The sequence below is a fragment of the Adiantum capillus-veneris genome, chromosome 4 (genome assembly GCF_014529385.1).
Source record: "Adiantum capillus-veneris isolate H3 chromosome 4, ASM1452938v2, whole genome shotgun sequence".
Classification (NCBI taxonomy): Eukaryota; Viridiplantae; Streptophyta; class Polypodiopsida; order Polypodiales; family Pteridaceae; genus Adiantum; species Adiantum capillus-veneris.
In genome coordinates this window covers 113,936,875-113,950,702 of record NC_140934.1, presented here as the reverse complement: position 1 = coordinate 113,950,702, position 13,828 = coordinate 113,936,875, and the positions used below count along the sequence as shown (strand labels likewise).

At 41.5% G+C, this 13,828-nt stretch overlaps 1 protein-coding gene across 5 annotated transcripts; it reads right to left on the bottom strand.

Annotated features, from left to right (window-relative positions):
- Window positions 1–5,681: 5,681 nt before the first annotated feature.
- Window positions 5,682–12,507, bottom strand: LOC147459835 (TMV resistance protein N-like). 5 transcript variants are annotated; one of them, XM_086511032.1, is made up of 11 exons: window positions 12,405–12,487; window positions 11,586–12,304; window positions 11,236–11,502; window positions 10,212–10,946; window positions 8,661–10,088; window positions 7,985–8,078; window positions 7,886–7,901; window positions 7,519–7,576; window positions 6,573–6,616; window positions 6,393–6,447; window positions 5,682–5,962 (listed from the first exon to the last, which is right to left on the bottom strand). In XM_086511032.1, the coding sequence occupies exons 1-11, from the start codon at window positions 12,460–12,462 to the stop codon at window positions 5,873–5,875; spliced, it is 3,564 nt and encodes a 1,187-aa protein (XP_086367158.1). In that variant the 5' UTR covers window positions 12,463–12,487; the 3' UTR covers window positions 5,682–5,872. The 5 variants fall into 5 exon arrangements, 2 of the variants coding, with proteins under 2 accessions (XP_086367158.1, XP_086367157.1); XR_015187914.1 differs by having other exon boundaries at window positions 6,393–6,616; window positions 7,519–8,078; XR_015187915.1 differs by having other exon boundaries at window positions 6,393–6,616; window positions 7,519–8,078; window positions 11,586–12,507.
- Between the last annotated feature and the right edge of the window lie 1,321 nt (window positions 12,508–13,828).

Sequence of the window (13,828 nt, the reverse complement as noted above, 5' to 3'; positions counted from 1 at the left end):
TTAACAAAGACATTGGTATCAACACTTTTCATCCTTCGTTTTTCGATGTGAAGTAAAACATGATCACCTTCTTTGAATTGGTGTGCCTTGCGGTGCTTGTTAGCATGCTTGGTGTAAAGTTCTTGTGATTGTTTAATGGGAGAATGCACACTTGCATAAATATCATGAAAGTCAGTAGTGAAATCATCAGCGACAGGCACAACATTAGAAAGACGTGAAGCAGGAGTAGGAAGAGAGTGACCATATACAACTTCAAATGGAGATTTACTCGTGGCAGTGTGAGTAGTGTTGTTGTATGCAAATTGTAGAATATGCAGGTAATCATCCCGTTTCTTAGGTTGAGAAGAAACATAAGCCTTTAACAAGTCAATAATAGTACGGTTGGTGACTTCGGTTTGACCATTTTATTTAGAATGAAATGCAGAAGTGAAGTCAAGTGTAGTGCCAAGATTTTCAAACACAGTAGTCAAAAAAGGACTACAAAATTTTGAATCTCGATCAGAAATAATCACTTTAGGAAAACCATGATGTGGGAAACAGTCTTAAGAAACAAAAGTGTAGCTTGATGTGCTGTGAGTATTTTCTTACAAGGAATGAAATATGCTTGTTTAGAAAAAATGTCAATAATAGTCCAAATCATGTCATGTTTGTGCATTGTGAGTGGGAAACCAGTAACGAAATCCATTGAAATGTGTTCCCAAGGTCTTTCAAGAATGGGAAGAGGGTGTAAAAGTCCCAATTTCTTACTTGTAGCTGCTTTGATTTTTTGACAAATCAAACAAGTTGAAACATACTGTTTAACATCCATTCTCATAGTAGGCCAATAGAAATCACGACATAAATTTTGAAAAGTTGCAGAAAATTCTCTATGTCCATCATAGGGTGGTTTGTCCAATTCTTCAATAATTAATGTATGGAAAGGTTTAGTCACACACAATTTTTGTTTGAAATAAAGGAAGTTTTTTTGAATAGTGTATTCGAGGAATGTGTGCACAGAATTATCAAGCATATACAACCATGTCGTTTTGAAGACATCATCATGTGCATAAGATTTAGGCATAGTGTCAAATGAAGTTCCCGTAATGGTTGATAGATGATTAAGTGAGTGTCTTCTACTCAAAGCATCAGCTACAATGTTTTCTTTACCAAGTTGGTATTGAATGTTGGGCTGAAAACTTTGAATAAAAGAGGCTCACTTAATATGTCTATCATCTATTAAGGGCTGAGAAAGTAAATATTTGATACTTTGTTGATCAGTTTTAATGATCAAGTCAGTACCCATTACATAGTGTTTCCAAATTTTCAACGCATGTACCACATCAGTCAACTCTTTATCATAAGTACTGAACTTTGTTTGAGAAGGTTTGAATTTACGACTTTCAAAAGCAATTGGATGGTTATCTTGCATAAGGACTGCACCGATACCTTTTCCACTAGCAGCAGTGACTACCACAAAGAATGGTCTTTCAAAATCAGGCAATTGCAATATAGGTGCATTAGTCAAAGCATGTTTAAGTGCGTTAAATGAGCTTCTTGCAAATCAGTCCATTCATAAGGCGTGTTTTTTTCCAACAGAAGAGTCAAATAATGTGATTTGTAAGCAAAATTACGAACAAATTTCTTGTAATAGCTACAAAGACCAATAAAAGAACATAGCTCATGCAGGTTTTTAGGTCTAGGCCATGACTGAATGGCTTCAATTTTCTTGGGGTCTACATGTATTCCCTTACCCGATACAATGTGTCCCAAATATTCAATTTCAGATTGGAAAAATGAACTCTTTCAGGATTCAAATACAAGTGATTTTGTGCAAGCAGATCAAATACATGTGTTAAATGTTGTTTATACTCTTCTTCAGATTCATTGAATACCAGAATGTCATCAAAAAATACAATCACAAAATCTTGATGGTCAATGATAATTCTATTCATCGTGCATGTGAAGGCGGCTGGTGCATTTGTCAAACCAAATGGCATGACAAGGAATTCATAGTGTCCAGTTTGTGTTCTAAAAGCAGTTTTGAAGACATCATGTTCAAACATTTTAACTTGATGATACCCCAATTTAAGGTCAATTTTGCTAAAGATGTTTGTCCCTTTCAGTTTGTCTAATAGATCATCCACTCTATGAATAGGAAACCTATTCTTAATGGTGATCTTGTTTAAAGCCCTGTAGTCGATACACATACGAAAGGTTCTATTTTTCTTTTTGACAAGAAGTATTGGAGCTCTAAATGTTGAACTACTAGGTCGGATTAGGCCTCGGTCAAGTAAATCAGTGATTTGAGTTTGTATTTCCCTGTGTGCGGTTGGATTGACACGATAGGGTGCTCTACAAGAAGGTTCACTACCCGGTATAATATCAATTTTGTGGTCTTCTGGGCGTGATGGTGAAACAAAAAAATTGTGAGAGAAATTCATCGTGTGTGGAATTACGTGAAGTTTCAGTTTCAGTAGAAATTTGATTTACCAATACTAGATATGTTTTCCTCTGTTTTCGAATTGCTCTTTTGGCTTGAGTGTGAGAGAGGAATGGAAATTTTTGATGTGCTAGTGTTGTTTGGATGGAGAAATTTTTATTATTATGAGTGAGAGACATTGTACGCTTATTTTATAATTAATCAACGGATCAAATTCATGATGAAATGGCATTCCCAAAATCATATCAAGACCATGCAAGGGTGCTACCAAAAATGTTCGTGCTTGTGTAAATTCACCAATGCAAACTTCAACAGTGACTTGGGTTTTACAATTAAAACGTTGATTATTGAAAACAGTTTTGACCTTGTGAGGTGATGAGATTTCAGAGAGAGATAGTTGTCGTGCCAAACGTGTGGAAATGAAATCATGGCTACTACCATCATCTAACAGAATGGTGACACTTTCACCCTTAACAGTGCCTTGCACTTTGAACAAAGTGTGAGGAGATATAAAAGTACCTAAGGATGGGTTGTCATCGTTATCATAGCCAAGATCATATCTCTCACCGTAGTTAGCTTCCACTTCATTGTCGTCGGGAGTAGCATCTTCGATGAGGTTAAGAGTAGCTCCGTTGGGGCGGTTGTTGTTGAAGGGTTTTTTGACTTGAATTTCTGTTGACTCCATTGGAATGGCCATTGGATTGACCATTGCCCTTAGCAGAACCATTTGGACACTTATCTGCATAGTGACCACACTGAAAGCATTTAAAACACTTCACTTTTTTGTTACCATTAGAATTTGGAGGAGGACGTTCGTTGAAAGAATTTTGGTTGCCTCGTTGCTGTGTGTGGTTGTTGTTGTTGCTTGTATGAGGTTGAGCAGTTATAGGAGAGTTGTTGAATTTACATCTCTTTGAAAAAAAGTACGACTTTGGTGTTTGTTTCTGTCAAAGTTAATAGAGAAAGGAGGTCTCTTGTTGCGGTTAGTGTTAGCAAGTTGATCGATGTGAGAGGGTTGTCTACCTTTCTTCTTTTCTGCATTGAGAGCCAAATTAATAGCCTTTGACAGAGAATTTGGTTCGAACATATCTACCTCAGCACCAATTTGTAGTGCCAAGCCTGATATGTACTTACGCTTCAATTTCCTGCGACTAACATGTTCAATAGCTTGCAATTGAATTAAACAATTCCAAAAACAATCAGTGTAACCCTGTACATCTTCATTTCGACCCTAGCGAATTAAATCCCATTGACGTCGTGCTTTAGCTTTGTACTGTGTAGGCAAAAATTGGTGTAAAAACACTTTTTTTAAATGCATGCTAGGTGCATGATCTTCTCCCATGCTGCTTGGTGGTGTTCCACCACAATGTAGCGCTACTAGTGAGATGATTTGATGCACATTTTACCATTTCACACTCGGAAAAGTCTTCATTATGAAAATAGTCATCTAGTTGACTAACCCATGCTAGAACCGTGCTAGCATCTTTAGTGCCATCAAATCCTTGAAAGTAAAGGCTTTTCTGCTATTTTGTTTTTCTTAGGTGCCGATGCAAATTCGGTGCAAGCAGAATGCAATAATTTACCTTCAAGTTCTTGCCTTCGCATGCGTTCATATGTGAGGGACTGTTGCAGATTTTGAAGTTGTTCCGTAATCGTGGGTGCCTGAGGAAGGTGTGCCATGATTGCGTGTTTTTTTTATATTTTTTTCTTTTTAAATTTTTTAAATTTTTTTTTGTTTTTTTATAATAATGCTTAAAAGGGGCTATTTGGTGATATTTACAGATACAATATGCAAATTAAAAGAGTAAATTAGATAACAGAAATGTAATGTACTTAGCTGAAAAATTGCGGTGATGTCTGGTCCGGAATGGCGATGCGCTAGGGAATTGCCAGAAAAGAGAGTGGTCGGATGGTGCGTCTGCAAGTCGAGTCAAATTGCGTGGCGTCTGATCTCCCTTATCCTCCGCAAAGAAGACAACAATATCAATTGCAGAAGAGGAGTACGCAGGTTATTCAAATGATTGATAAATTTTTCGATTAATTTGACGACGTTCGGATTCTCGGTAAATAAATTTGCAGCTCCATTGAGATAGTCGATGTCAAGGAGGAAGTAAGTTGGAAGAGCCGATAATTTTCGTTGCAAAAATATTTGGCAACTGTGGAAATCTCCTGTGCCAATACCAACCAGTGACTTGCAAGAAGGGAAAGTCAAGCTTCTTGGAAAATAATAGCCCCTTGTGACCGAATGGGGGAGGCCCGATTGAGTTGGGAGACCGGTCAAGTAGAGGTAGGGGGTGTAGCTCACTTGGTAGTGAACTTGAGCAGAAGGGGGTGAATCGAGGTTAAGCAAGGTTTTTGTTTTCTTTTTTAAATTGCCATTGGACGGCCGGTCACTGTCTTTTAACGTGAGCCTCACATTTTTACAAAAGGTGTGAAGGCATGCAACAATAGCGTTGTCGACAGTGAACAGGTAGCCAAAAAGGACGTGACGAGGTGAAGTCGGAGATGTAGCGCCCTGTGTGGGCTGTTTCGGCCTCTGCAGAAGCAAGAGATTATGCTCAACAACCCAAGGCGACTTCGTACGGATGCAATTGCGGCCGATTTGGTGCAGTACAGAGCTTGCTTTTTTGCTGCTTAGGAGGTCGTTCCCGTCGTAAACCTTCCGACAACTCAACCTGAGACGCTTGATTGGTTACAAACTTTTCTCCCAAACTCCGCTCCCAGATCTTATCAAGGTCTTCTTGGCCTCTTCAACCCCTTCTCTCTTTTCTTCGACCTTCGAGTCTTCAAGGCAAGATTTCAAAGCTTTGCCGATTTTTAAATTGTGGTCGATATAGATTTCCTTGATCCTTGCTCGAATTCTACAATTCCTTAATGAAAATTTGCATCAAAATTTCTAAGTGTACCTCGGCTTTTGCAACCATAGCTTCCTGATTGGCGAATCGAGTCTTCTTTGTTCGTATAATTACTCCAAGTGAACGGAACCTTCGCTCTGATACCACCATTGGGAGAAGAGAGGGAGATCGACTGCTTAAGCTATTCAACACATGCTCCAAAACATCACCATCAACCTGTCCACCTCTTTTTTCAATTTTCAAGCACACACACCTAAACTATGATACACACACATAGAGAACATAGAATTGACATAGATATACTTATAAGAGATGTGTAAAAGATGGAGATTAAATTAGAGAGTACACAACAAATAGAGCATAGCATAAGAGAGTAGAGAAGAGAATCTGCAAGAGAAAGGCTTAAATCTAGCCCCAAACTCCACGTACCTCTCTTGAGGAGTTCGTATTAAATATATTATTTTTGAGTTTAAGGTGTTAAAATTTGAGACCCCTCTTTTTACAATCACTTCACTTTTGTAAATGAGTAAAGCTCATTAGTTCTTGCATGATCCATAAGGGGAGTTCCCACTACAACTATTTACAGAGCCATAGTGACTTATTGAAATGATATTCTAAAATACTGTGTAAATATAAAATGGCCAAGAGTAATTGCCGACGCCTCTTCATCAACTCTTCGCATTTCACTCTACAAAATCATCATCAACTCAATTAGAAAATAAATAAACAGCACAAAATTAACCATTACGCAAGCTATCCCAATTGCAGCTAACCACTACAACAGGAGGGTGCACAATCCCGTAACACTATTCGTGTATTCACATATAATTTGAGAATACACATTTATTCATATAAAATCCGAACACACATTTACTCACGTATAATTCATTCATTCACATATCAGTCGAGAAAACACATTTACTTTCGAATTATGTAAATTTTTCCATTATTCAACTAAATATATGCAAGTATTACTAAGTATAACCACATTTAACCCAAAAAAACAGATTTGATTATTTACTTTAAAAACTTATTGTGTAGCTTTGATGGACCCAAAAGAGCACAATGTTTGTTTCAACCTTAGAATATATAGTGTAACCTTAAGAGAAACAATTCACCTTACTGTATACTTGTGGACCCCTGGTTTGCAGCTGGTTGCCAATCAGCTGCGAACTAATTTAGTTTCCATGAAAGATTGTTCAAGGCATGCTGACTCATGGGTCAGGAGGTGGAGCAAGACGGGAACCACAAAAAATGGCAAGAGAAGTTTTGCCATGGTGCACACTTTTCCGCGTCACGGAGAAAAATTGCTTTTTATAATTTCACGTTGCAAAAAATCAACCTGCATGTGAATTCGTCAGTTGCAAGTTGCTGATTGCGCACAAATACACAACTCCAAGGCCACGTGAATTGAACTTTATTGAAGCCTATTTTGCATGTTGCATCAACTTTAACCCCTTTCACTTATCCCTCATGTCATAACACATTCACATTCACATGCAAGCCTTTGTGATCCTTCACCTTGTGATTAAATGCTAAGGTGATGACATACTTTGACCACCAATGGAAAATCATATAGAGCTAAATTTTGTTATTGTAAGTTTAGTTACGCTAGAAATGCTATGGTCTTGCCTTTTGGAGGAGCCAAAAATGATGAGACTCTTAAATGAAAGGGCCCATATACAAACTGAACTCCTGCCTATCTCCTTCCCCCCACCAAGGCTTGTTTTAGAAAGCACTACTAGTACATTGCGAACTGTTAGGTTGGCCAGAAAGGGCATATAGGAGGTTCCTAAATGAAAGGACTCGTTTACGAACTCAACTAAAGAAAATTTCCAATGCTTCATGCAAACGTCAGATGTGTGAAAAAAGAATGGATACTAGTGGCACTATGAGTACTAGAATCCGTTCTTGGCTTATTCAGAAAGCCATGAGAACTGGTGGGTTATGTTCCCTGTCTGTACCAAAATGCAATGCATAACATCATGAGCTTCTGCTTAAGACACTCCATACCTAGCTAGGTACGATTTGGGGTAGGGAACCCCCCCCCCCCCCCCCCCCCCACACACACACACACACACACACACACACCGGGCTAGCAAACCCTGCTCCAATCGCATGTAGCTAGGTATGCCGTGCTTCCCTCACAGAAGCTCATGATGTAGAGGTAAGTCACAATGTCACAGAGGACCTAATCACCGGTGTATTTCGAACTTACGATGAGTGTGAATACTTGGGACTTACGCTGTTTGAAGTAAGGCAAGAGAGTGAATAGGTCGCACCCTTCTCTAACGCAAAGCTTCTTCACTTGACGTCCAGCGAGGCCTTGGCTTCCAAATGAAAGGTTCGCATGTGAGATGCTTATTATGTGGAATCTCTGTTAGTGACGTGCAATTTTCCACGCGAAGATAATTCAAGGATGTCATCGCTACCACGCTCGACATGCATGTCAATGAAGGGCAATTGCGTATGGTGAGAGAATTCAAGGATGTGAGCGATGCCACAGTCGATACGTCTTGCAATGCACTGCAATCACTTAAATAGAGTTCCTGCAAGAATTTTAGCCCTGCCTCCACCAAACTTGTCAAACCGCTAAGCACGGAGCTATTACCCTTCAAGAAAAGCACCTGCAAGGAGACCGGAAAATATTCATGACAGGGAAAGCTTGCATAAGCTGGTCCAAGTGCACAATTATCCAAGTCTGAGCTACCCTTCTCGGCCACTGCTATTGGAACATTGCCATCATCACTCGTCAGTTCTAGCCTCCTCAAGCCCGGCAGCGCACGCATCCCAAGCGCTCTCACCTGCACCCAACCATCGACATCAGCATCATCACCTGCGTTTTGACATTGTCATCACTCTAAGACTTTCAGATCCTAAACTTTCTCTACCATAACAATCACAAGAATTTCTAGACAAATTCTCATCAAAATTCCCACATGACAGACTACGACAACATAATGAGTTGTTGTGAGGGAGGCAGCGCATGCCTAGCTAGGTGCGATTGGTGGTAGGGGGATGTCGGCTCCACTGAAACTCCCTTGCCCCCAACTGCACCTAGCTAGCTAGGCATGCGATACCTCTTGAGAAGCAACTCACGATGTTGAGCTGATAAGGCAAAATCATGGGAAAATAGCTGTTTTCTCACATTGGAAACTTCTTGTGAATATCGTGAGCTTGGTCATTTTCCCATGTGGCCGATTTGTCACTGTTTTTCATAAAGTGGATAACACCATCAGCTTTCGCTCAGGAGGCACAGCTTATAGATGCGGTGGGAGGCCAGGGGATTGAGTCACCTACAATCCCATGGCCTCCAATCACACCTAGTTAGGTAGGCAATGACTCCGGGGTGAAAGCTGATGATGATGGGGTAGGGGGAATATTACCAGCATGGGACAGTCGATCCGAACATAATTCAGCCTTGAATGTCCTGCTCCAAAGCCGCTGATCTCTTTCAAGTTGGGGAAATTGATGATTATCAGGGCTTCAAGGCTGCCCAGAGAATTTGGGCATATTGATAGCTTTTCCACGGACTGGAAAGAGCTCAAGTGTAGCCATCGCAACTTGGTAGAGTAAATCTGCCTAATTGTGCCTTCTACGATAAATCCTGTTAGTTCTATCGAAAGAGATTGCACGTTGACGAAAGGATTAAGATCGCCAATAGTCCATTTTATTCCTCCTCCATGCTTATAATCACAGGCAACCTGCACAGCATCCCCAAGAACTGAAAGGTCACCTTGATCACCGGAGCTGTTATGATACTTCAGCAATCTATCACAGTCGATGCTGAGATGTTCCAATGGATTTGTCAAGTTGAGTCTGACCTCCCCCATGAGCAACCAACACTCTTTTATCCCCAGCCTCCACAGATTCTTCAAATTTCTCAAATCTGGAATGCTTACCAATTCCCCGCACTGCTTCAGTTCTAGATGCTCCAAGGCTGTGAGAGAGCAAATGCTCCCCTCCATGCTCCTCAGCTTGGGGCATCCCATCAATCGTAGGGTCTTTAAACTGGCTAGCTTTAGGTCCGGGAACTTCTCCAGCTTCTCGCATGATTCCAAGACTAGTGTCTTCAAGACAGGAAAAGTGTCGGGCAAAATTGAGCCCATCTCCACGAGATGCACATTTCCATTTATGATACGCAGAACCTCCAGCTTGGGAAGACAATCACCCACTTTCAGAAGGCTCGCACAATTAGCACCCCCCACAAGCACCTGCACTTGCAGATTCTTACACGTCTCCAAGTGCAGCGTTTCCAACCTCTTCAGGCAGCCAAGGGGCCCCATTCTTTCCAACCCAATCAGGTCAATGAGCCCCAGCCACACAAGGTTTGGAACTCCTTCCCAACCTTTGATCTCTCTGATGCCCATGAAGCCTCGCAGAGACAAGTAACGGAGAGCCTCCATACTTCCCCCTAGAAAGTCCAGGCTCTTGCAAGGGCCCCTTTCAAGGCTTTCATATAAATGTAAAACTTGTATCTGTACTTGATTAACTGGGGCAGTCTTAGTTCTGAAACAAGATCCCGACACTTTTCTACTTCCAAATAAAGTTATCAATGCACTCGCTTTTAGATTATCTCCACAGACATATTTCTTGGACACCAATTCATGGGACAGAACTTGTGACAAATCCCAGTTTAGAACTGCATGGTTGACGACAGTATTAGCATATTGCGGAAGGGACACTCTCGACTCTGCCACTAGCCTATGCAAGTCATGAATGACAAGGCGCCCTCCCGCAAAGACACCCCAATCTCTCCTCTTGTCAACCTTATCCTTAACTTCGAGAAGGCCATGATACTCCAACTCAAGTACCTGGACAGATGAGTAAAACCATGCAACAAATATAAGTGCTACCTAATTCATAGCTTTGGCAACAAACTCTCCATTCACTACAAGACCTTGCTAGTTATAGAATTTGAAGAGCATATGCGTTACTTGATAAAACGTCTGATCCTTTGTGCCATCGTTGTAGTGAAAGCAGAGGAAATCCTCTCCAACTGGTCCATCCACCAACCCTCGATACCAGTGATCAGAGGTATGATGGCGCCATGCCACCAAGTCAATAAACAAGTTCTGAAGGTGGGAAGGCAGAATGTCTAAGCTTCTCTCAACACAACGCTTGACAGCTTCCTCGCTACTCCTAATGGTGTCATCGTGTGCATTTCCACGCGCCTCACTTTGCAAGCTTGAAATGAGGTCTTCCCATTTCTGATCATCGAATGAAGCTCTACCTTTCATCTGAAGCTCAATTCCCTTGAGCTTCAGATAAAGAGGATGGCATTGCCCTTGGAAAAAGCAAGAACTAGCCAAGTGTTGCAGGAAGTTCTTGGGGATGAAAGAGGAGAAGCAGCTGTAGGATTTTATTGCCTCCACAGCTTCTGCTTCAGACAGGCTAGGAACATGAATTATCCTCGGACATGTCGGCGGCACAGAATGCTCTTGGTTTGTTGAACTGCTCGCCATATTGTTCAGTCTCTCTTGAAGCAGACATGTCAGCACCTTCTTGCTTCTACTGGTTACCAATATTTTGCTTCCCGGCAGAAACTTCATAAGCATTATCCTTTTTGCCATATCAAAATTCCGGTGCTCTGATCCCACATGGCCCCAGACGTTGTCGATTGCAAGGAAAACTTTATCTCTGAGTAGCCCTTCTTGTAGGAGACCCATTGCCTGCTTAATTACGTGAATCAGAATGATCAAACTAATGTCCAAGTCTCTGACAGAGAGATCGTCCCATAAAAACACATAGAGAACCATAAAATATAAAACTTCAAGGCAAAAAAAAAAATGCTTGCTTGACTCAATTGCGAAGGGAAAAGCACAGGCATAGGCACTGGCTTATTTATAGGCATAAACACAACATCTAAAACAACTAGTGTTAGTTCAAGTTAGTTTCCATACGTAGCAGCCATTACAAGAGAGAGTCACAAATAACCTTCCTGCCTGTCCAGCCCATTACCTGGTCCACATGATCGAGTTTAGAGGGAGAACCGGCAGAAAGTCTTTCAAGAATGGCTTCAGTGTTCTGCAGAAGCAGCTTCTCAACTTCATTGCCATTGGTAGCCAACTCAATGAAGAAACATCTAGCACCAAACTCGTTTGTGAAGAAATTAGTCAACATTTTACACATCGTTGTCTTTCCCGATCCTCCTATGCCATTCACCCCAATTATTCTCACATCATCTGCTCCCAAGCTGTCTTTCTCCTCAAAAGCTTTATCAATCTCCTGCATTCAGTCTCAACAAAATCATTGAAATTATATCATCAGTTGAAGGCGTACTACTACAAATTATAAGAAATGATTTTTACTTGCTTCATGTGTTCTTGCCCTTTTACAGCATCATCGAGGAAGTATTTTTTGGCTGGTGGAGGAAGCAAAGCACAGATGTGGCTGACAACTGCTTCAATGTATGCATATTCACTCTGGTAACGGGTTCGTTCATTGTGAAGATGGATGATGTTGCGTACATCTCCGCTCCTGTATTGAAGCTTGTCCAAGTTGTTTGCCCAGGAGCTTACGTCCAGGCCGATGTCAACATCCCACCCACTATATGACATGACCTTCTGCAGATTGGACATTCTCTGTTGCCACTTTTCTTTGTTTTCTTCCCAGCATTTCTTCCAGCGACTTATATTTTCAGAATGTGAGAGGTCCGCCGGTTGAAGCTCGTAGAAGAGGGGATAAATGAAGCGGGCATTGGAGGTGGGAAGCATGAGGTGCTGCAACTCCAGCATGGGCCAGAGGCTGGTGATATAGTGCTCCGAGAGGACGACCACGCCCATTTCACAAGCTTTGCAGGCTTGAAAGATGCGCGGGGGGTAGTCAAGGCCGACGGGCAGTGAATGGATGGGATCAGTGTCAAAGAAGGGGCGGTGGTTGGCGTGGTGGAGGGCGTGGTAGAGATGAGTCACAAAGCCAGGCTTCTGCTCGCCAGAATGGCTGAGAAAGATTTGTGGCAGCGAATCAGCATCAAAAGTATCAGTAGCTAAACCTTTAGCCCGGCTAGTCTCCTCCATCTCCACATTGTCTGCAACAATAAAGGCGCTGATTTGAGAAGAGAGAAATTACAGCTGATGCAGATAGCTTGAGCAAGCCGTTCAGGAAATCTGGCCTGGTGGGTGTTCAACCTGCAAGTTTCCTTCGCGCAGCAGGAGGAAAACCCTCGCTGGCTGTGAATTCCGGCATGTGCTGACAAAACCTTCTCTCCACTTCCTCCGCCCTTTGTCAACAGTGTTCGGGGAAATTCATTTTTGGGAAAATTACCAAAATACCCCTCAAATTTCAAAATTCCCAAAGTACCCCCATAATTTGTCATAAATTCCCAAATTGCCCTTCAAATTTTCCCTTCCTTTTTCCAGGGGAAAATTGCCAAAATACCACGTAATTTGTGAAAATTCCCAAAATACCCCCATATTTTGTCAAAACTTCCCAAAATGCCCTTCAAATTTTGCAAAATTTCCAAAATACCCCCGGTTGTAAGATTGAACATCTCCAAAGACAATTTTTTTTGGAGCTCTTCATAAGAAGATTGATTGTCTATCATTGTAAGACGCTAAAACTAGAATTTGAACTGGTTTTGTAAGCTTTAGAGATGAATTGCTTCATTATTTCTAGACATAATTGCCCTTTTTTGTCAACTAATTCATGAGAAATTATGTGTTAAGCAGTCAAAATGGATCTCTATTGTGTAAAGGAACAAACTTTGAAAAATCTAGAGCTATCCACCCAAAACGAACACGAGGGTAGTTTGGGAATTTTGAAATTTGAGGGGTATTTTGGGAATTTCTACAAATTAGGGATATTTTGGTAATTTTTCCTTTTCTCAAACATTCAAAATTCTTTTCCTTGAATTTGTCAAGAGGAAATTTTAGAAAATTAGGTTACTTTTTTAGGTTTTTACACTATTTTTCTCTATTTTGGGGCGGAATTTCTCCTGTTCTACTTGCCCTCAACCGGCATTTTGGAAATCGAAAACGGCACGATATTAAGCTGAGACACATTTTTCCCGTCGACGCTGTTGTCCAAATGGAGCTTTTTCATTGGAGCATGTTCCCCCATCTTTCTTCCGCCGCCTTAATGTGAACCCAACTGAGAGGTGCAAAGCCTCAGGAATAAAGAACACGGATGACGGGGTCTTAAATGACCCCCCAGCCATGGGATCCATGAAGGAGAAGTGCATGCACAAAAGTAGAGACGCCCGGCGCCGTCAGATTTTGAAAAAGCAAACTCAGACAAATTTTGTAAACTCGGACATCCAGAGAGTAAACTCAAACTAGCATAAGTAAATGTGAACACACACATTTTTCAAAGAAATGCTTACACGTGTCTGGTTAGAGCATTGAGCTGCCACAACGCCTGTCTGAGTTCAAATTCGGGGCCCTGCATTCGCCGCCAAATTTTTGGTCGCCGTTCGACCTCGTCGAGATTCCCGCCCTCAACCGTCCGCTGTCGATCCCATGCTGGGGGGTCATTTAAGACCCTGTGTCATTTAGTCACGAGGGGTGCCAAGGGTGCGCAAAGGTCAACGCACAATTCATTGCAATTGGTTTGT

Coding starts and splice junctions, on each gene's coding strand:
- LOC147459835 (XM_086511031.1), bottom strand. CDS start 12,462: ATGCCGGAATTCACAGCCAGCGAGGGTTTTCCTCCTGCTGCGCGAAGG. Junction 12,305..12,404: donor TGCGCGAAGGAAACTTGCAG/GTTGAACACCCA, acceptor TTATTGTTGCAG/ACAATGTGGAGATGGAGGAG. Junction 11,503..11,585: donor GGCAAGAACACATGAAGCAA/GTAAAAATCATT, acceptor GACTGAATGCAG/GAGATTGATAAAGCTTTTGA.